At 33.6% G+C, this 24515-nt stretch overlaps 2 protein-coding genes across 2 annotated transcripts; both read left to right on the forward strand.

Annotated features, from left to right (window-relative positions):
* The first annotated feature begins 1172 nt into the window (after nucleotides 1-1172).
* On the forward strand, nucleotides 1173-2458 carry LOC143623649 (uncharacterized). The gene has a single exon (XM_077094505.1). It carries the CDS (start codon nucleotides 1207-1209, stop codon nucleotides 2392-2394), a length of 1188 nt encoding a protein of 395 aa, XP_076950620.1. The 5' UTR covers nucleotides 1173-1206; the 3' UTR covers nucleotides 2395-2458.
* A 17544-nt stretch (nucleotides 2459-20002) lies between these two features.
* Nucleotides 20003-24208, forward strand: LOC143623660 (UDP-glucose 4-epimerase GEPI48-like). The gene is made up of 9 exons (XM_077094512.1): nucleotides 20003-20204; nucleotides 20825-20874; nucleotides 20957-21092; nucleotides 21165-21266; nucleotides 21855-22082; nucleotides 22169-22247; nucleotides 22345-22427; nucleotides 22527-22618; nucleotides 23718-24208. Exons 1-9 carry the CDS (start codon nucleotides 20025-20027, stop codon nucleotides 23797-23799), a joined length of 1032 nt encoding a protein of 343 aa, XP_076950627.1. The 5' UTR covers nucleotides 20003-20024; the 3' UTR covers nucleotides 23800-24208.
* The last annotated feature ends 307 nt before the right edge of the window (nucleotides 24209-24515 follow it).

A 24515-nucleotide genomic window follows, 5' to 3' on the forward strand; every position in this document is an offset into this window, starting at 1 on the left:
TCGGCGAACTTGCTTGCAAGCGAACTTGCTTGCAGGCGAAGTTGTTCAGTAGCCGCCGCTGTTCGTCCCTAAATCCCCAAAATCATCATCGTTTTACCGAGAAATACCTGGATATGATGTTAATCGAACCCGTGATCATTCCCATGGTCTTGTTTGGGTAAAACTTGGCCCGGTAAGACATAAATATTGGTTCTAAGGTTTATCTTAAACGAGCCGTTTATGTTTACGGTTTCATTAGGTTCGTTTTAACATCAAGTTTATAACTTTACGTTTTGTTTATACCCGATCTACTCTCGCTTTAAGTTTCAAGGATAACCGATCCTAAAAACATAAACTTTAAAGGGTCAAGAACATACCTTTAGTGTTCGTTTGGATCTCGTTTAACTTGTTTACGCACTCTAGATCTTGTATATAGCTCGCGTAATAAAGATCTAATACCAACTAACGTTCGTTTGGCCTCAAGTCCCTCCCGTCTCTCTCTCGGCCGTGTATAGGGTGGTGTGTGGTGTGTGTTTTGAGTGTGTAGAGGATAAGATGGAAAGTGTGAGGATTTAGGGTTTTAGGATGGTTTAGGGGATATTTATATCCCTTAAAGCCCATGGACATAAGGCCCATTCCCCTTAATCCATCTTAATTAGTCCAAGTCCATGATCTTTTCCTTATTATGTGCTAGTTAACATTATATAACACACGACAATTTAACGCAACTTTCTTTATTTAATATTAATATTTGGGATGTTACACCGTGTTTTTCGAAAACGGGTCAAATACCTTACCCGGCCCGGTTCTGAGACCGGGGTCCCGGTCCAACCAGGCGGCCGGGTTTCAAAACATTGAATAATAATAAGAATAAAATTTGGTCCTTTAGTTTCATGCATTAACTTTATAACAAAAATTTCCAACGTGGTTTATTTTTAAACATAAGGGCGGACGGGGCGGTGCGTGGTGGCCTCTCCGTCACGCGTGATGAGCCAGCCCACACCGCCGCCGCTCCCCTGGTCACGCGCAAATTGGTATTTTGCGTGATGGCTATCACACTTGGTTGGGGTGATTTCCAAGAAGAAATGTAGCCGTTGGGTGGGGATCTAGCCGTTGGAGGGGGGTTTAAATAAAAAAAACAATATAAAACCAAAACAAAAACATAAACCAAATCCAAATCCAACTCAAAATCACTCTCAAACTTCCCCTTCATTCACAACAAAAAATATGGAATTTCCGAAACACTCGATGCCCTTAGACACCGATAGCTCTTCGTCTTCGGGCGATGACATTCTCGAATGGTTCCCGTTGCTATACAAAATACTTGAAGGCCCGAGCCGTCCAAAGAAAAAGGTGGTGGAGCGTGATCGTATACATGCCCACGACGTGCTAATGAACGACTATTTTGTGGAGGAGCCTAAGTACAACGACGAGACGTTTAGGGAACGCTTTCCTTTGCCGAAATCTTTATTCTTAAAGATTGTAGCCGACGTCGAAGCAAACGAAGAATGGTTTCAAGAATCTTACGACGCGAGAGGCAAACGAAGTTTTACGCCGCTTCAAAAATGCACATCCGCTATTCGTCAACTAGCGACAGGTAACCCACCCGACCAATTCGATGAATACTTACAAATGTCTGAGAGAACTTCACGTGAATGTCTACAATTCTTTTGTAACGCGATTATAAAATTGTATGCCAAAGAGTTTCTACGAAAACCAACAAGACACGACATTACACGTCTTTACGCCGCACACGAGGCTAGATGGCATTTTCCAGGGATGCTCGGTAGCATCGATTGTACACATATCGAATGGAGGAATTGTCCACGGGAGTTGCGAGGGGCGTATGTTAGGGGTGATATCAAACGACCGACCATCTTACTAGAAGCGGTTGCGTCAAATGATTTATGGATTTGGCATTCTTATTTTGGTGTTCCCGGCTCAAACAACGACATCACTGTTCTCTACACATCACCGTTGTTTCAGAGCGTAACAAATGGCACCGCACCTTTCTGTCCGTACTTTGTCAACGAGAGATATTACAGACGTGGCTACTATCTTGTCGACGGTATCTACCCGCAATGGTCTGTTTTTGTGAAAGCCTTTTCGTTTCCTGTCGAGACCAATGAAAAGGCGTTCAAGAAGTTGCAAGAATCGGCGAGAAAAGATGTCGAGAGAGCTTTCGGTGTTTTAAAGGGTAGATGGTGCATACTCAGTCGACCGGTTCGTGCAATGAAAAAACCCACGATCTCTAGCTACGTGTATGCATGCATCATATTACACAATATGTTAATAAAAGAAGATGGAAATGCAATTTCTCCAGATTGGGTACCGGATCCTCCGACTTATGTTCCCGTTCCCGATGATGTCCAATTAGACTTGCGGGATGAAGATATTCATCATCGGTTGAGATAGGATCTTGTTGCGCATATAGGTTCTTTAGGTTTGGAATTTCCGAATTCAGACGAGGAGTAGACGTTCGTTGTAACTTTTATTTTTTATTTCTAAATTTTAAGTTGAATTATGTTCTATTAAACTATTGTTTTTATTTTTAAGTTCTATTAAATATTGTTTTAATTTTTAAAGTTACAAAAAAAATAAAAAATTTCATCACACACCATCATACCACACCACCCCCTAGTAAAAAACCATCACGTGTGATGGAATTTGGGTTGGTGATGTGGCACAATATAATTGGGTGGGGTGTGTGATGAGTGATCACACCACATCCACCACCCCTCCCCCCCCCCCCCCCCCCTAATATACTGATTTTAGATATATATGATCATCCTTTTAATCTAAACATACCACTACTTATGCTTGGTGCACCATCACATTGCAGTTGTCCTTGGGCAGTTCCGAGTGGCAGAACTAAACATTATCAGAGAAGAGACTTGTAAACTGATGAATCAAACTACGTTTAAATGACCCGTGCGTGTTAAGTGCAAGCATGGTAGATTTGTTGACGAAATTTGTAATTAATTTAAACTTACTTTTTTGGTACATAAAGTGTATATATGTTGAGTGGTGTAAACACTTAATTAATAAGTTCATTGAACGTGAGCATGTGTAAAGTTGTTCATGTTTTGATCAACTTAGACATTTTCAAAAGACATCTTATTGATTGAGTTGGTAAAAAACCAAGTGAAATGGCAACTTGTGTAAAACTAGTCATGTGGCATTGCACCAAACTAGCTTAAGGAGTTCGAGTATTCATACTAGCGTCATCACTATTAATTGGCTTGTACACTTGTATGTTGAGATGGCTTGGTTTTACATAACCAATTACTTCATATATCATCGGCACACTGACATCAAGTGAGACTGAATAGGGCGATATTACAAGAGGGCGAGGCAGTGTTCTCGCTAGGCCACATAAGCCATGCTGTCCCAACCCTTATACCACTCCGCTCACCCAGCTTTAAAGCATGACATGGAAATGAACAATATTATTATAATTATATAACACATAAAAATGTAAAATATAATATTTCCCTGAGCAGATAGTGTTAGGAAATTAAGTTTTTTATATTTAAGAAATATTTAAAATCTTTTAATTCCACCTATTTCCTTGTGACAAAACTGATTTGAGATAAATGATTGGGTGACACATGAGTCTTTTAGAAAATGATTGTTTAATGATATGATTGCCACTTAAATAACACATATGCTTTTTGTTATCTAATAATACAATAGTTTCAATAATTGATTGTGTGAGCAAAAGTTAATAAGTTAATATGTATGATATAAACTATCTGAGTAAATTATCAAAATTGTTTTTCGTCTGCCCTTTCATTCGATATTGAAGGACTACGTACAAATCTTTTGAACAAGAATGACTGTGGGACGAGTTTTGGTAAATGAGAGTAAGCGTAGGTCATTCCGCTTCGAGGTCTCATATCTAACGTTGAATGGGTTCGCATTTTCATTATCACCCTTTAACACTTCATATGTAAAGTTGTAAACTACTTAAACGAATTATATTTTAAAAATTATTACCGACAACCTCATTCGACTATTTAGACTCTCAACAATCAACAATCCTACGTAAGTCAAATCGTAAGTTGGGTTTGGGTCATTGGGATATGAGATTTACTATTGTCTATTGCACCATCACTAAGGCTAAGGGTAGTGGGGGGTGATCGGGGGCGCGGCCGCCTACGTGGCTTGCGAACACCGCTACACCCCTCAGGTGATCGGGGGCGCGGTTGGCCGCCGTGGCTGGGACCGCGGGGCTAACTAGCCGTTGGGAGGTTTTGGTTTTTTTAAAAAATAGCCGTTGGCTATTTTAATTTGTCTTTTTTTTTTGTTTTTTTTACAAACCCATTATAAATAACTACCCATTTTATAACAATGACACATAATTCTCACTACATTTCTCTCTAATAATTTAAGAATCTATCAAGTTACAAACCATGTCGGGTTGGGGTTCCGGTAATATCAACATCAACGACACTCAGTTTCACGAGGGATTGAACTACATGGACGACGAATCGTTTCAAGAGTTCATTGAGATGTCACAACCCGGTTATTCGGTCCCGGAAACACAACCGGAGCCGGAAGAAGCTGACAAAACGATCCCACAAAAAAAGGGAAGAAGACCGGCGAAGCGGATGGTCCTTCGGCACCGGAGAAGCGGAAGTCTACTCCGTGGTCTAAAGAAGAGAAGCTTGCGTTGGCAAAAGCTTGGATTGAAATATCCCAAAATCGGAACGCGGGTAAATTATTTCATGAATTTTATTGTTTAATATATCTTTTAAGTTATGTGTGTACTTATTACATTTTTTGTTATTTATTTTGTAGCCGACTTTCAAAAAGCTAGAGTTTTTTGGGCCAAGGTTCGGGAATGTTTTTTGATCAAGTGGGGAGTAGGGCTCGTACCGATAATATGATATCGGGTCGGTGGACCGATACTCGTAAATATGTAGGATTGTTTATCAACATACATAACCGCAATGCTAACCGAATACGGCCGAGTGGGTCCGATGATCTCGTGGTTTACCAATTCACATGTGAAGAATGAAAACAAGAGGTGCTGAGGAGGTACGGGGTGGTGAAGACTGTCACACCCCGTCCAAAGGCGGAACATGCCGGGGTACAACGTGATTGAACAAATACACAAGACACTATTTAAAGTGACAATATTTATTCAACTCATTTTATTTCAACAAATCATTAATCAACACATCTCGTTCACACGAACAAATTGAATACAAGTAACAATCATATTATTCGTTTTACTAATACCCTAATAGTCTTGGTAACGTTTTCATCAAGTCCTCGAGTCAACAAAAGTCAAACCTGTAACATTTCATAAAATAAAGTTTATCAACACAAAGGTTGGTGAGCAATTCATAAGTTTGAGCATATAAGTATATAGTAATAAAGACCCACAAAACTTGTATACAAAACAATAAATAAAAGCTATAAATTTGGATAAAATAGTTATCGCTAACAAGTTAGCGACACCCAACTATAAGGGGTTACCAAATAGTTTAGGATTTTATAGACAGTTGCTAAACACATTAGCACCACCTAGCTACAAGGGGTTTCCGAGTAGTCTAGGATTTAATAGTTATCGTTAATTGCATTACGTTAACGACACATTGCCATAAGGGGTTGCCAAATGGTATAGGATTTATAGTTCCACCATCCAAAAGCGATAAACACATAAGCATGTAAGCATAGAACACCAAATCGAGCAATTATTCAAGTAAGGTATACGATCACGTTTGTGGGTTTAAGATTCAAGTATATAAAGCATTTAGTTTGATAAGTATGAAATGTCACCCCAAAACAAAATATGGAAAATGAGGTATGAAAGTACTCACCTCGATTGACGAATCGGGAAATAATAAATGACCGACAAATAGAAAGCTTGTAAACGAAACGAACGAGTCCGACTTGAAAGCTAATTAAAAACGAATAATTAAAATATATTAATGAACTTGAACTTTAGTTTAAATTACATTGAAACATTGAATGGGATGGTTCGGTTGTAAATCGGATTATCGGTTAATTTGTTAATGGTTAGGGACTCGTACTTAAATGACAATTAAAGTACAATAATATTATTTTATTGGGATTTTAAATAACTAAACCAATATTAATTATAAGTAAGACGGGTTTAAAACAAGGGTTCGGTTTTTATAAGAATGAATTGATAATAAAGCTTATAATAATATTATTAAAGATAAAGATAGTAAGGATAATAATGACATTAAAAATATGTTATATATATATATATATACATATATTGATATATAAGATAATAATAATAACAATAATTATTTTTAATAATACTAATATAGTATAATAATTATAACAATAATTATTATTAATAATACTAATAATAATAGTTATAGAATAGAAATCTTGGTATTAATTATAATGATGTTGATAAAAAATGATAATAATAATAGATAGTATTGATAGTAAATAATGATATCATACGGGATGTTGGCTCGATTTCTAAACGAGTTCAAAAAAATAACTATAATAATATTATTGTTAATAAATTAATGATAAAAATATGATTTTACTAAATAATAATAATATGATTTTTTATTAATAATAAAAACGATTTTAATATTTATAATATTAATGATAAAAATAATAATTTTATTAATGGATACATATAATAGTAAGTTAACCATAATAATTCTTATGTAGTAATATTAGTACTAATAACAACCCTTATTTGTTAAGTATAAAATTAATACCAAAACCGGTCTAGGATGACCCGAACCCGAGACCTCTAATTTAATAAACGTACCAACCAAACCGAACCAAAATAATTTAAACCCAAGAACTTATTATATCCATTTCCCGGGTGTTCATCTTATACCTAACTCATACCAACAACGCAAACCCGATTCGTTTCAAAGTATTTAACCAAAATATAACCGATAATACCAAAACAAGTATTAACAATTTAAATCCGACAATCGATATATGACAATTTATAACACCAAAACCCAAATTGATTTACCTATTAGACGTGTATATACTTGTGGCTCTACACCGGGAAGAACCCGAGCTAAACCCGCCGGAGACGAGGGCAACGGCAAGGGAAAGAGAGAGAAACGGAGGGAGAGAAAAAGAGAGAGAGAAAGAAACAGAGAGAGAAAGAGAACACAGAGAGAGAGAACGGCGGAGAGAGGGCTGCGGTGCCGAAAAAACGTGCGGAGAAGAGAGGGAGTTGAGGTAGAGACGGCGGTCGGAGGTGGTGGGGTGTTTCGGAGCTGCTGCCGGAGTTCGGCTCGCCGAAAAGAAGAAAAAAGAAGTTGTGGGTGGTGTTCGATGAACAGGGGAAAGAGGGTAGTGGTGTATGAGTTACGGGGAGGGGAGATGGTGGCCGGAAATGGCGCCGGCAGGGATAGCGGCGGCGGCCGGAAATCAGAAAGGAAGGAGGGGCGGCTGGTTAATGTTATTATGAATTAGGGTTAGGGTTTTTTTGGATATATATATTTATTACATATTTATGAAACACCCCCTTAAGTTTAAATCAAGTTAAAACACGAGTCTAAAGGTTTGTAAAACTCATAACGACTTTTCGATAATCATTTGAATTCCTTATGTTTTTCTTAGCGTCATTATAATATGATAAACATCGGTTTATTGATGATCGAGATATATAATAATATTATATAATAAATAGATAAGGAAAACAAAATTGTTGAGTCGGTTTTATAAAAACACAAGTTTACAAAACGAATATATACTCGAGACTCAAATTTGACGAATGTCACAGTATCCCCAACTTTTTGAAAAATTCGTCCCAAAATTCCCCAACTTTTTGAAAAATTCGTCCCAAAATTAAAATAACTTAAAGAAAAAGTAATTATTAACGAATATTGTCCTTTGTAATATAGTTGCATGAACAAATTTCTAGCGAAGAATAACGTTAAATCCTAGCATGACTCGAAAAAACACTACAAATGGAAAACATGATAAAGGCACTTATATATAGGAAGTACCAGCGGCGTATCCACCATGCCTTTATCACGATTCGCATTTCCATCATTTTTCTGCCAATCATTCTCGGGTCTGAGTCATCACACACAAGTGTACTTACTATGGCTTTCATACGGGGATTTCGATAATTAAGTGTGCACCCATAATTATTTAGATCGTCGTATGGTCCACATGGTTCATTCCATTGTGTGGTTTAAGAGACATATTTATTTTAAAATCTTTAAATAATAGATGAGTAAATAAATTTGTTGAATTTTTATCTATATTAACAAAACAGTACAAGCGGTTGAGAATTTCGGGATTTGACTTTTTAATAAGTAGGAAAATGGGATACATAAATGAAACAGTTAAAGGTCTTAGAATATAAACCAATGCGAAAATAACAATTCGTCTTAAATTACGTAAAGACAATCAATTTAGATAAGAAAAAAATTTAGGGTAAACAATACGAAATAAGATTCGAAGTCAAAAGTCATCAAGATAGTTACCAAAGTTTATAAATCGAGGTAATAAATAAAATTGACAAGATGAAACTCGATAAATAGAAATGAAAAGTCTAATAAATGATCACATAGAGTTGGGATAAAAGATTATACAACTTGCAATAACGTCGTACGATGAATTTCACACGTGAACAAACTTGAGGTCATAAGTATTTGAGGATTATTACATGAAATGTGATAACATGAGAATGGGGTGAGTTTTCTTTGGGGTGACGCATACGTGCATCAATATAAATAAAATAGTATTGATTAATAACCAAAACAATCGATAAAATGTGATAAAAACGTGAATACAGCCACTATTGTGAAACCATTTATATAATCGTCATTATAATAACGGTTTCTAATAGCGCCAAAACTTGTAGACAGCCACACATAGACCGTTAATAGATTAGATAAAATGATATAGATTAAAGTATAGAATCGTGTTTACATAAATGCTCCAATATAAATAACATAGTCATGAAAATATCGTTTAAAAGATAAACGAGATTTTGGTGAAGTTAAGGTTTTGAAAGTATTACCCAAATTGTTATTGAATACCCAAATTGTTATTGAATAGCTTGGATTCGGTCAAATCAAAACACCAAAATGAAATCTCATGTGCATAAAGTTACTATTGAAACATCTCATCAATGGGAAAGAAAGTCGCAATAACAGTGAGACTCGAATAAATGACGAAATAGGTAAATCGCGTTTTATACGTTCATTGGAAATATAAGAATAACATCGAAATGAAATCTCAAGTAAAGTCGTTTTATTGTTTCCAAGAAAATGAATATAATAATATCAATATATCGCGGTAACGCGTAGCTAGAGAAACGATTAAACCATTACCAAATGTGAATCTTGTAAGTCCAATTTGTTAAAAGGAGTGTGTATACATAAAGCGGTTGTGATAAAATATATATATTTATAAAATAGTGCTTGCAATAATAAGAAGTAATAGTTTGCGTAAATCGTTATTGAGCAAAAATTTGTGTAACCATATAAAATATTTATAAACGCGTCCCAAAAGATTTGCAAAGCCATGGTCATTTAATTTATGCAAAATGATGAAAGTTGTAATTTGTTATTGAATAAAACCTACGTTCAACATTCAGAATGAAACCTCGTATTTAAAAAGTTATTAAAAGATTTATCACCTTATGTGACAATATTTAAAGCCTTGAAATTATACATATAATCGTTTAATAAATCTCTTTGAAAACAAATCCTCATAATCAAATTTTGTTGTCATGGCGATACCATATGTATGTATATATATTTAAAAAAAAATGCTTCATAAAATACGAGCATGGCACGTAAACCATTATTATCATTTTTATTATTATTATTTTTATATAATTTAAAAGTGATTATTTGAACACATGAGGCTATTATAAATACATTAGTTGTGTATATATAAATAAAAAAAATTAGGGAAAGCGAAGCTTGCATGCGTAGGGGGGATCTTAGGCTTCGTACGGTGAATGGGTTGGAAATTTAGTAGTAAGTGAGGGTGTTTAGGTCGGCTTGGGTAGTTGAGTTTTCTTGAGTTGAATCGATGGGGTTTGTTGAGTTTAGGTCTTTTGAGTGGGTTAGGTTTGGATGATTTGTGTGAGTAGTGGTTGGGCTAATAGGTGAGTTTTGGCTTATTTGAGCTCGGGTTAAGTTGATAAGTTGGATAATTTGATATTGACTAGTTTGGGTTGAGACTCAGTTTATACATGTATTTGGTAAGGAGTGTTTGGGTTTGCTATTTTGATATCGAACTCGATGGTTAGATGGGAATGGTGTGGCGATATGGTTTGGTGAATCGACATAGCATGGGTCGAAAGATTTGAGTCATAGTTGGGTAAGCTTTGGTTATCGTATGTTCAAGGTATTTTGTGGGTGTGTTTGTCGGTGTCCTTGAAGTATTTGGATAGTGAGTTTGATAGGTTTTCGTGGCGTAGAAGTGTCGGTAGTTAGGGCCTTTTGTTGGGTTGATTTTTTTTTTTTTTTGTATATCTTGGACTTGCATGGGGTTTGGGTAGATGAGGGTATACTTTTGTATGTTTAGGTTTCGTTCATATTGAGGAAAGATTTGAGTGTGCGGGAAAATTTTTGAAGTGTAAGGATGGTTCGATTTAAGGCGGTAGTTTGAGATGGGATACGAGTGTTTGGAAACTTGTGGTTGCGTTTAGGGAAATTTTGATTAATAGTAGGTATTAAATTGAAAATATCATAATTTATAAATAATATTTGAAAGCATCCATGAAAATTTTAATAATTAAAGTTACGAGTTAATATATGTATAAATATATATATTATATAAATAGAATTTCTTGAGATCCGAGCGTGTGAATCGCACAAATTTTTATAAAGGTTAAAATAAATTTATTTATTTATCGCTTATGAGGAAATTTAAAATACATAAATTGAATGTTAAAATTTGTTATGAGGTTTCAATATTGAATGATGAGTATCGTTTGGGAAATATAATGTTGCGAGATAAAATCCTTTTTTTACCAAGTTCGTTATTTGATATCGTGTAATGAAGAATATCATGGTAAGTTAAATGACCGACATTGTAAATCGAGAAATTATAAGTAAACGATTTTGATCTTTAAAGTAAAATTTCTATGAAGTTTTGCATGAGAGTTTCAAGAAGATTACAAAATATAAGTTTGTGACTTTCTTGAAAGATCATGGCAAAACTATCATAAGAATTTTAAAACGCGTAAAATCGTATGATGTAAATTTTTTTTATTTGCGAAAATTTATAACGAACCAAATATTGCATGATGAAAGTTGTTATGAAAATAAATTTGGGTAGCGAAAATTTTACCACGGGTATTATATAATATAATTAAAACGTCGTGAAAAGTTAAAAAAAATTAATATTGTGAAAGGATCGTTCAAAATAAACGGAATAGTTATAAAAATGAAATTTTTATACAAAATTTTTTGTATAAGGACCTTAAATAAATTTAAAGTTTATATATTAGAAGATTTAATTGAAAAGTTGAGGTGAAATTTATCATAAAACTTTCTTAATATAATAAAATTTATACAACAAGATTTTTTTTTGTTTGTAAATCGTTTTAATGAACATATATAACATATTAAAAATCATTATGAATAGATCAAACTATATATATACATATATTTATTTATTTATTTTTACTTATATCGAAGAGGTTTTATTTTAATGAACGAAATTCCCAATAAAAATTCTAGTGTAATCAAAATGAGAAAATTGGTGTAAAACTTTACCATATAAAATTGGGATATAAAAGAATTATAAACAATATGAAAAATATAACATTTATAAATGAAGACTTGTGATAAGAATTTATAACAAAATAAAGGAAAAATGGTATAAATTTTAAAACATAATAATAATGTTTTAAGATTTAAATGTGGGAAAAATCGCGCATGAACCACCATGAATTGATATTTCGACACTGAAAACCTTTTTACAAAACTACTATGTTGGAGTTTAAATATGTGCACGTAATCACCGCGACTTTTTCATGTTTTAGACTCAAATAACAATGATAACACAATAAATCGAGATACAACGTCATGCCAAAACACTAGTCCACGAAATCACCGTAGTCCTATTGTTTTAACACCAAATATTAGGATGGCGAGCGGAACGCTCGCATTCGACTACTTAAAGTGGTTATCTCATATGAGACAATCTTTAAGGAGATTTGAAACAACGGGATCCAAGTTAAGCTCGTGATCCATAAAACACAATAAAAACTAATGTTTTTGCGTTTTAATGTAAGGATACCTTGGAATACTATGAAAGTGTGTGTATGTGTATATTTATGATTTGATAAAGTAAATAAGTATATATATATAAACAAGTGCATTGAACAATCAAGCAGGGTAAACACGTATAGGCAACACGTATAAGGACCCTAAAGTAAGGACTATACTAGGTCGTTACGTCTAACCACCTATCTTATAGTCTTGTGGCTCTGATACCAATCTGTCACACCCCGTCCAAAGGCGAAACATGCCGGGGTGCAACGTGATTGGACAAATACACAAGACACTATTTAAAGTGACAATATTTATTCAACTCATTTTATTTCAACAAATCATTAATCAACACATCTCGTTCACACGAACAAATTGAATACAAGTAACAATCATATTATTCGTTTTACTAATACCCTAATAGTCTTGGTAACGTTTTCATCAAGTCCTCGAGTCAACAAAATTCAAACCTGTAACGTTTCATAAAATAAAGTTTATCAACACAAAGGTTGGTGAGCAATTCATAAGTTTGAGCATATAAGTATATAGTAATAAAGAGCCACAAAACTTGTATACAAAACAATAAATAAAAGCTATAAATTTGGATAAAATAGTTATCGCTAACAAGTTAGCGACACCCAACTATAAGGGGTTACCAAATAGTTTAGGATTTTATAGACAGTTGCTAAACACATTAGCACCACCTAGCTACAAGGGGTTGCTGAATAGTCTAGGATTTAATAGTTATCGTTAATTGCATTACGTTAACGACACCTTTCCATAAGGGGTTGCCAAATGGTATAGGATTTATAATTCCACCATCCAAAAGCGATAAACACATAAACATATAAGCATGTAAGCATAGAACACCAAATCGAGCAATTATTCAAGTAATGTATACGATCACGTTTGTGGGTTTAAGATTCAAGTATATAAAGCATTTAGTTTGATAAGTATGAAATGTCACCCCAAAACAAAATATGGAAAAAGAGGTATGAAAGTACTCACCTCGATTGACGAATCGGGAAATAATAAATGACCGACAAATAGAAAGCTTGTAAACGAAACGAACGAGTCCGACTTGAAAGCTAATTAAAAACGAATAATTAAAATATATTAATGAACTTGAACTTTAGTTGAAATTACATTGAATGGGATGGTTCGGTTGTAAATCGGATTATCGGTTAATTTGTTAATGGTTAGGGACTCGTACTTAAATGACAATTAAAATACAATAATATTATTTTATTGGGATTTTAAATAACTAAACCAATATTAATTATAAGCAAGACGGGTTTAAAACGAGGGTTCGGTTTTTATAAGAATGAATTGATAATAAAGCTTATAATAATATTATTAAAGATAAAGATAGTAAGGATAATAATGACATTAAAAATATGTTATATATATATATATATACATATATTGATATATAAGATAATAATAATAACAATAATTATTTTTAATAATACTAATATAGTATAATAATTATAACAATAATTATTTTTAATAATACTAATATAGTATAATAATTATAACAATAATTATTTTTAATAATACTAATATAGTATAATAATTATAACAATAATTATTATTAATAATACTAATAATAATAGTTATAGAATAGAAATCTTGGTATTAATTATAATGATGTTGATAAAAAATGATAATAATAATAATAATAGATAGTATTGATAGTAAATAATGATATCATACGGGATGTTGGTTCGATTTCTAAACGAGTTCAAAAAAATAACTATAATAATATTATTGTTAATAAATTAATGATAAAAATATGATTTTACTAAATAATAATATGATTTTTTTATTAATAATAATAACGATTTTAATAGTTATAATATTAATGATAAAAATAATAATATTATTAATGGATACATATAATAGTAAGTTAACCATAATAATACTAATAATAATTCTTATGTAGTAATATTAGTACTAATAATAACCCTTATTTGTTAAGTATAAAATTAATACCAAAACCGGTCTAGGATGACCCGAACCCAAGACCTCTAATTTAATAAACGTACCAACAAAACCGAACCAAAATAATTTAAACCCAAGAACTTATTATATCCATTTCTCGGGTGTTCATCTTATACCCAATTCATACCAACAACGCAAACCCGATTCGTTTCAAAGTATTTAACCAAAATATAACCAATAATACCAAAACAAGTATTAACAATTTAAATCCGACAATCGATATATGACAATTTATAACACCAAAACCCAAATTGATTTACCTATTAGACGTGTATATACTCGTGGCTCTACACCGGGAAGAACCCGAGCTAAACCCGCCGGAGACGAGGGCAGCGGCAAGGGAGAGAGAGAGAAACGGAGGGAGAGAAAAAGAGAGAGAGAGAGAAACAGAGAGAGAAAGAGAACACAGAGAGAGAGAGAGAACGGCGGAGAGAGGGCTGCGGTGCCGAAAAAACGTGCAGAGAAGAGAGGGAGTTGAGGTAGAGACGGCGGTCGGAGGTGGTGGGGTGTTTCGGAGCGGCTGCCGGAGTTCGGCTCGCCGAAAAGAAGAAAAAAGAAGTTGTGGGTGGTGTTCGATGAACAGGGGAAAGAGGGTAGTGGTGTATGAGTTACGGGGAGGGGAGATGGTGGCCGGAAATGGCGCCGGCAGGGATAGCGGCGGCGGCCGGAAATCAAAAAGGAAGGAGGGGCGGCTGGTTAATGTTATTATGAATTAGGGTTAGGTTTTTTTGGATATATATATTTATTACATATTTATGAAACACCTCTTAAGTTTAAATCAAGTTAAAACACGAGTCTAAAGGTTTGTAAAACTCATAACGACTTTTCGATAATCATTTGAATTCCTTATGTTTTTCTTAGCGTCATTATAATATGATAAACATCGGTTTATTGATGATCGAGATATATAATAATATTATATAATAAATAGATAAGGAAAACAAAATTGTTGAGTCAGTTTTATAAAAATACAAGTTTACAAAACGAATATATACTCGAGACTCAAATTTGACGAATGTCACAAAGACGATTGACGAGGGCTACTTGTGGGAGGTTTTAAGAAAGTGCTCGTAATGGATTGAACTATATGCGGAGGACGTGTGCGATGGGGCAAAACGTACAAAAACTAATGCGTCCGGCACATACGTCTCTTTGAGCGGGTCGAAGAATCAAATTGACTTCGACCTAAACTTGTCCGAAGGTCATTTGAAAGACCAAGGTTGTAGCCGCCCTCCGGGCAGGGATCGTGGGAAAAAAATGGTTGTTGACTGCGATTATAAAAAGGAAATTAAGGAATTGTCATGTGGTCTCCTCTCGATTGGTGAAGCTCGACACAAAAGAAACCGTTTCAAGAGTTTGGCTTTTCTAGCCAAAGACTTTAACCACCTACCGTCATACGACCAAGCGCTAATGGATGAAGAAAAAGAACTTATTCGGAAGGAATTGACAACACAGAAATAAAAACGTTATTTATATGTATTTTTTTATTTTCCTTTTTATTTATGTTTTAATGAAGTATTTTAATTTATATTTGTGTGTATAACAAAAAAAATAATAAATAAAAAAAATCAATCAAGCCTCTGATCACCTGGACCACTACACCCTCTGGGGCATGGTTGAGGGGCTTGATCTTGTGCCACATCAACGCCTACGTGGCGCAAATATATTGGATCACTTGAGGCTCAACCAAGCCCCACTACCCTTAGCCTAATTGTATTAAGTAATTGTTTTTTTATATAATGTATATTTGTAAAAACTTCACTAAATAAACCATTGATATTATGTTTTCACACCCTTTAGTATGTAAATAATCAGCTGGATGTCACATGGAAGGGTGCAAACTTGGCCCACAAATAATGTATCGAACTTTTGATAAATATATGTATATAAAAAAGACATTTGTATCAATAAACTAGTACCACAAGGAGTTAAAAGACTAAAGAAATGTGTATAATACTTTTGAAGCAACTAAAGCCTAAATCTATTAACACACTATTCATTTGTCTTTAATTAAGAGAAAAGAAAGGATAATAAAAAGTTATAAGTTCACGTGGTTGTTCGGTTTATTAATTAAAAAAATGATGAGGTTCACAAATAAAGCACATTATAATGAAAACCTGAGGGTGGAGCTTTATAACTACACCCACATGGTAATATCTCATAGAATAGTAACCAACTTTCAAAAGTGTTTCAATTAGGTCACTCATACATATTTTTCTTAAATCGGGTAACTAAATCTTCAAATCGAGTCTCACCGATTTTTTTGTTTGTTAAGAAAGAAATTGAGGATAAGATGTGGGGGTCGGAATTTGCAATATATGTAGTTATATTTTTTTAAATAATTAAAAAACATTAATTATATTAAAATTCAAAAATAAAAAATAAAATTTACGTCGCCACTCAACGTCAAACATCAAAAAAAAGATAAAAAGATTTCCTATGTGAAACAAAAAATAAAAACGTTAAAAAAACATGTTAAAACCTTTAATTTAATAAAATATGAAAGTTGAGTGACCTAACTAAAACACTTTTTAAATTTGAGTGACCTAATTGGAACACTTTTGAAACTTGGTTACTATTATAATTTTCAAGTTTGGTGTCGCAAAGTCTCAGTTGGGCCATTTTGCGGCACCCAATTGATAGGGTTTTCTTTTTAGTTTCAGCAGTTATGAACATAATGAAAACCTATCGAATGCGAATTTTCTTTTTGTTCTTAATATTTTTATTATTTTGTTTTAGTTACGTTATCGTGCCGAACGTGACGGAAACTTACCGAATTCGCGTAGACTCACCGTGTTTTGTTTTAGTTCCACACTGTAATGAAAACTGACCGAATGCTAATTTTTGTGTTTTTAGTTTCGGTACAGTAACGAACATGACGAAAACCAACTGAATTTGCATAGACTCAACCCCCTCAACGCCTAGGATCGATGACTATCGGGTTTTACAAATGATCGAATTTTACCGACGACGCCATGTCATTGGTCCACTTCAATTTTTATTATTTTTGTCTTAGTTTTGATTCAGTAACGCACGTAACTGAAACCGACTGAATTCGCATCGACTTATCGTATCAACACTTGTGTTTTACCACAACCCGTGTTTTACCGATTTGCCAAGCGCAATGCGCCGCGAAAAACACTAGTAATTATTAAGACCCGCATTTTACAACACACTAATTCATAAAAATGAAAATTAACGTTTGATCTCGAAACTGTATAAATAAAAGCAAAACCTTTATGTAAATCCAACATGTGTGTTGTGACGAGGGAACCATGGGATAAAATGACGTCGAATATGTATAATGTATACAACAAATTGTCCACATTGAAATGTGGCTAAAAATAAACTCATCATAACTTCAAAAATGATTTTATTTAAATCGTCATATTTTAAAGTATTTTAAAGGTTGTAAAAGTAAATAAGAAAAAAATTGTGAAAAATAAAACGTTGAAGCAACCTCGACGACTTGTACATTTTGTGCTTCGATAACATGTACATTATTATTATGCATTACTTTGTTTTGTACGAAATCTATTCTAAAATATAAATAAAAATATCATGTCGTATTAGGATATTCAGAATTTTATAAAAATCATTGTTTAAAAAAGTTATAAAAGAAAAAAACACCACGGGGAGTAAAAATTCTGGTCGGTCGTCGAATATTCGGCCTAGGAAGATAAGGCGAGTGGGAGGGAGTTGGTTAGGTTTTGTTATTTGTTTTCTAAATTCAAGAGCATATAGATTATTTTAGAAAATTTAACCCTAAAACTAGTTAACATACACTACAACACCATATATATTATATTTATAAAAAAAGTCAAAAACAACACATGTAATTTCTCACATATGGGTGGATTTGTTTTTGATGGTGGTCTTGAAGTCGAAACTGATGTATTAGCTTCTTTTTGAGAATATGCCAGCCTAGCATTTAACGGTTCTATACTTAGGAAATAGAGATAATTGGTGAGCCAATTACCCGTTAGTGATCCAAATTACCATTAAAATAATAAAATAAAACAGAAGTAAATATCCTTATAATTCTTTTATATAAAATTTACCCTTTTCACATAAGCAATTAAATATAAAAAAGTAGTACTTTTAATTTGAACCGAGTAATATTCTAAGGTTTTTTTCAATCCACACTTACAACACTTTAGAGGGGACATGAGTATGGGTGTTCTTCGGGTTCGTTTTTCGGGTTTCGGGTTTTTCGGGCTTCAAAATTTTAATCTTAACCCGAAACCCAACCCAAATCTCTCATGGGTTTTTCGGGTTTTTTCGGGTTGGGTTAATCGGGTTTCAAGTATTCTAGAAAACAAAAAAAAAAGATTAAAAACTTCAATGCTAAAATTAAAACAACATATTCTTCTTTGCTCGTAACGCAAATAATCAAATAATAAACCAACATAACTTGATAAAACAATAAAAAGAAGAATAAAACTAAGTAACTAACACGAACCATAATCTTATTCAATCAGACGTGATTTGGTTGTTCGGTTACAGTTGCTATTAGTAATAAACGGAAAACATAAATTAACAATAAACAATCGATCCATAATAGTTGAAATGACAATAATTGATCGGGGTCATATTTTGATAACTTTAGTGGCTAAGACTGAGTCTATTATACCTAAACATATATTTAATTACAAGGGTAGAGTTAACGTAAAAAACAATAGTTTTGTGAGAAACATAAGAATAAATCTAAGCCCTTGAATCTAGGATCTAGTGGTTGAGATTGGTAGTTATTAAAAACCGTACAGTTTCATATTTACATGGTATAGTATCCTATTTAGGTGGTGTGCTTTATTTTAAAGTCTCCTCACACGTGTCACAGAACAATTGTTTTTTATTTGAACCATTTCCCGATTACAAAACTAAAAGTTTATTCGGGTCCTTCGGGTTGACCCGGAACTTATAAATCAAACCCGAAAACCAACCCGAATTACTTTGGTTCGGGTTAATCTTTTCTCGGGTTCGGGTTAGTCTTTTCTCGGGTTCGGGTTAGTTCGGGTTAGTTCGGATACGAGTTTTTTCGGGTTGGGTTTTGGGTTTCGGGTAAAAGTGACAGCCCTAGACATGAGTGACTCAATGAAGGAAGACTGAGATATTTGTGATTTCCAGTTTGATCCTGATGGCGTCAAGTTTTTATCACAAGTGGTTCTTCGGGCGAGTGGATTTTCTCTAAAACTGAAGATAAATTGAAGGCGCTTATGGGCTTCGTACGACTGGGTTGGGCCAGCTGACAATGATCTTTTGCCACTGGATCACCCCATATAAAATACTAGACAATTTTTGTTTGTTGACCGTTACAAAAAGATATTCTAAAATTTTATTACTATTTAAAATTGTTTTTCCATCCCATTATAAGTGGCACAAGAAACTGAAAAGATTTGAACCTGACCAAACCAAACCAAACCAAACCAAACCAAACCAACATTTTGAGCAAAGTTAGATTTGCTGCCTTTGAGTCTTTCAGAGTCCACCGCTATCAAACCCAATTGGGATTGCCAAATTCACACCTTTTACCTTCTATTCTTCTTCCAATCTGTCTGTCACCACCACATCACATGTATGTATATATATAAATAATAATAATAATATGCTGTAACATTGTCTCATTCAATTCTCCCATCTGTCAATTATTATTCTCTTCTCCTTCTTCTTCTTCATTTCACAGATCCCCCTGTTTTATATGCAGCACAAGGCGATTCCTATACATTCATTCAATTCAATTCAATCGCCTGCTGCTGCTGCTGCTGCTTCTGGCTGATTGATTGATTGATTCATTGATTATTATTACTACATTTCAAATTTACAATGCATTGCGTGTTGGTCACCGGTGGTGCCGGTTACATCGGCAGTCACACCGTGTTGCAACTGCTGTTAGGCGGTTACAAAACGGTTGTGATCGATAATCTCGATAATTCATCACAAGTTGCCATCAATCGGGTTAAGGAACTCGCCGGTGATCATGCCGTTAACCTAATTTTTCATAAGGTTAGTTTGTTTTGAATAATTGTTGTTACGGTTTTTGAGGAATTAGGGTTTAATTACATAATTGTGGGACCTTTATTTTGTATTTTGTTTTCTCTTGTTAATCAGACCTTTAGTTATTTTAAATTTTATGCCTAATTTCACTAATTTAGAATTGAATTGTAAAGTAATTGTTATTATTTTTGCTTCATTAGTTTTTAAATTAATCTAATTATTGTGTTAACTGTCTAGTGTATGTGGGCCTTCATGTTTCAATTTAGAAAATTGATTGATGTTACATTTTTCGGTTGGTAGGATTTTCAACTTTGTTTGAAGCTTGTCCACATAATAATATGAGAAAAAGGAAAATGCTTTTAATCTTTTTATAAAATAAAAAGGCTATTATCCTTGATCTACTTAAGGTTATTAACTGTTTCAATCATTCTTTTTTCCAAAAAATGTAAAAGTGACACCTTTAATAAATATTGATTTTGGATAAATTGTGGAAATGTAAATGCATTTTGGTTAAGGAATGTATGTTGAATAAGTAATAAAGTCATTTCAGCGTAATCGAATTGGAATAATTTGTCTGTTTATGAATAAATACTAAGGTTTTGGTTATTTATTTATTTATTTTTATGTAGATGGCTATCAGGGACAAACCTGAATTAGAGAAGCTTTTTGCCTCCACAAAGTAAGCTTATTTACCATTTTTTATAGATATAAAGATGCTTTTAGAGAAGTGAGAATATGGGTTAATTAAAGTTGTTATTTAGGTTTGATGCAGTTATACATTTTGCCGGATTAAAGGCTGTTGGTGAAAGTGTGCAGAAGCCGTTAATGTATTATGACAACAATGTAGTTGGTACCTTAACTCTGTTGGAAGTTATGGCAGCTCATGGATGCAAAAAGGTATTATATTTGTTTTATTTTAAATTCTGTGTATGAATAAAATGTAATGTATAATTTCTTAAATATTTTTAGATTGTGTTTTCATCTTCGGCTACTGTTTACGGTTGGCCAAAGGAGGTACCGTGCACGGAAGATTTCCCGTTATCTGCAGCCAACCCGTATGGACGAACCAAGGTATTTAACACAAGTGGTTGTAAATGAACCGACCGAACACAAACGGAGCATGTTCATGTTCGTTTGATTGCCTCCAAGTGAACAAACGGTCGAAAATGTACAGTTAATCGGACCGGGTCTTCTTGTTTATGTTCATTTGTTACGAAAATGAGCGTGTTCGTTTATTAACAGCATAAACGAACGTTTCACGAACGTAAGAGAACGAACATAACTGAGTTAAAATCAATTTAAAGTAAATGTGAACAACAATGAGTTAGGCTTAACATGTTACTAAAGTTAAGACTAAACTGTGATGGGAGTGGGCCTTTAAATGTATATAAAAATCAATTATAAGCGTAAACTAACGAACATAAATGAATGTAAGTGAACGAGCATACACGAATCTACGTAAATGTTCACGAACATAAATGAACGAACGGGACATTTGTTCATTTAGCCAACAAACAAACATAGACGAACTTCTGGCTGAACGATCAACTGGAATGTTCGGTCCGGTTATATGCCTACCTTTTATTATCATATTCTGATTTGCAATATAATATAGTTGTTTTCTTTAGATGTTTCTAAAAACATTGTTATCTTATTCAGCTCATGATTGAGGATATTTTTCGTGATATATACGCTTCGGATTCCGAATGCAAAATGATAATGTTACGGTATTTCAACCCAGTGGGGGCCCACCCAAGTGGGTATATTGGTGAAGATCCTCTCGGGACCCCAAATAATCTTATGCCTTTTGTCCAGCAAGTAGCGGTTGGCAGGCTACCTGCGTTAAAAATATTTGGAACTGATTACTCAACCAAAGATGGAACTGGGGTATGTGTTTTTGTGGAAATTAATGCAATTTGTATGTTTATAACAATATTGTTGTTGATCTTTGTTTTTTTATATTTTTATATTAGGTACGTGATTATATTCATGTTGCGGATTTAGCCAACGGGCATATGGCTGCATTGAGAAAACTTTCAGATCCTGAAATAGGTGAACTTAATAGCTAATACTACTTGCTGAACTATAATATTATTATTTATTTGTTTAATTATAATGAGTTTTTATTAATTCTAATGTGATGTTACAGGCTGTGAGGTTTACAATTTGGGAACTGGTCGAGGAACGTCTGTTCTGGAGATGGTGGCGGCCTTCGAAAAGGCCTCGGGAAAGGTATCGTCGTTTTCAGTTTTTTTATCAGATTTAAAAAAAGAATCAATCTATTAATAAAATGAAGAACTCACTTTTTCTATATACATATAATTTTTTTAGAAAATTCCTCTAGTGATAGCTGGAAGAAGGCCTGGTGATGCCGAGGTTGTGTATGCTTCAACCGCAAAAGCAGAGCGGGAATTAAACTGGAAGTAAGTATTCTTTTAGTGTTTCTCAAAATTTTCGGTTACACAAAAAACTATTTTATTCATAAAATTATCAAATATATTATTACATACACAAACATAGAAAACTTGTCATCACAAATTAATACTGTCAAATATTTTGTTAGGATAGTTTATTGGGTGATTGGGTAACTGGTAAGTCAATGTAGGTCAAAACAGGCTGGGCCGGGTAACTATATTATAAAGATATTTATCATATTTCTTTGAGTAAGAGTTTAAGAGACTATAAGCATTTAAATTTACTTCAACCCATTTGACCCGTTTCACTTACTGATTTATTTAAAGCTTACCACTTTGACCAGTTCATATGGGGTGTAAACGAGCCTAGCTGAGTCGAGACCGAGCTTGCCTAAGCTTGAATTCGGCTCCTTTCGAGCTTTGTTTACAGTTTTCCAAGCTCGAGTTGGGCTTGGCTGATCACGTTTTTTTATATATTTAATTAATTTTTTATATTTTTTTAATTATAAATTTCATATATAATATATATTATATAACTATTTTTATAATAATATTATTACGGAGCAAACCAGCTCGAACTCAATAAATGAAGCTAGGGCTCGGTTATTCAACAAGCTTATTTTGAGGTTCTAGCTCGTTTAAGGGTTTTAAGCTCAGTTCGATTCGAAGTCTAAGTGAGCCGATATCGAGCGGGCTCGTTTACACCCTACCTATTCGATAGTAAATGCGCAAATGGTTGTTTTGTCCTGGAATATATATTTTTTTAGAAGTATTTGATATAAGAAATTTAAGAGACTAAGCTTAAGCATGCCGAGCTCACGAGCAGCTTGCCTCATTTACACGCCCTACCCGTTCGATAGTAAATGCGCAAATGGTTGATATAATAAATTTAAGAGACTAAGCATTTAAATTTAGTTCGACCATTTCACTACCTTTTTTTGTCAATGAAAACTTACCACTTTGACCCGTTTAGTAGTGAAAAACGCAAATGGTTGATTTTGACATGGGAGATATTTTCAGAAAAAAAAAGCAGCTATTTTGTCTTTCTAATTAACCGCGTAAACGTTTAACAAGCATTAACTTACATAAGATTTAATTATGTGTGCAGGGCAGAGAATGGGATTGAGGAGATGTGCAGGGACCAGTGGAACTGGGCCAGCAAGAACCCATACGGTTATCAGAGCAAATAAACCAGGGCGGCTGTCAAATGTTACAAAGTAAAAGTCAAAGATTGTTTTAAGTAGTGAATAGGATTATACAAGTGATGTTTACTGCCTAGTTTCTATATTTGACATTTTTGTCATCTTGATAGAAGTTTAGGTAGGCTAATGACCATAAATAAACAAGTCATAATAGATAGTCATATTCTTTTTTAACTGTCGTTTATCTTTTACATATACTTCACTTTCTTGTACATCACATTTGAGTTCTGTTGTTTGTGTAGCTATTGAGACGCATATTAATTATTACATATATAACATGATTCTTCATTTGAGACCTTGTTCTGTTTATTTCTTTCCCTTTTTGCCCTTGCCTTATGTCTATACCTGGCAAAATACGGGTCAGATCAGGTGAAATGATGGGTCATACCGGGTTCAGCATATGATATCTTTACTAGAACATGTGTTACAATTTACAAACATTGGAGTTAAGTTCACTGGAAAGAAACCCTATGAAATATTTGTGGTAATGTAATTTTCAAGCTAATTAAACAATCAATTCAATCTCTTCTACATTGTGTTAGCATCTAGGTAAATGTAAGAATTTGGTTTAGATTGGATTAGTTTAGATGGTGTAATTTCCTATTTCAACGCCTTCAATTTTTATGAGGTTAATTTGAAGGTTCGGTGTAGTTTTCCATTCTACTGCTGCTTGCTAATGTTTTTGTGATTGGATAATCAAAAAC

This window comes from Bidens hawaiensis, unplaced genomic scaffold (genome assembly GCF_021521415.1).
Source record: "Bidens hawaiensis isolate Kalapana, Puna unplaced genomic scaffold, B.hawaiensis_p1.1 tig00000369_1, whole genome shotgun sequence".
In the NCBI taxonomy this organism is placed as follows: domain Eukaryota; kingdom Viridiplantae; phylum Streptophyta; class Magnoliopsida; order Asterales; family Asteraceae; genus Bidens; species Bidens hawaiensis.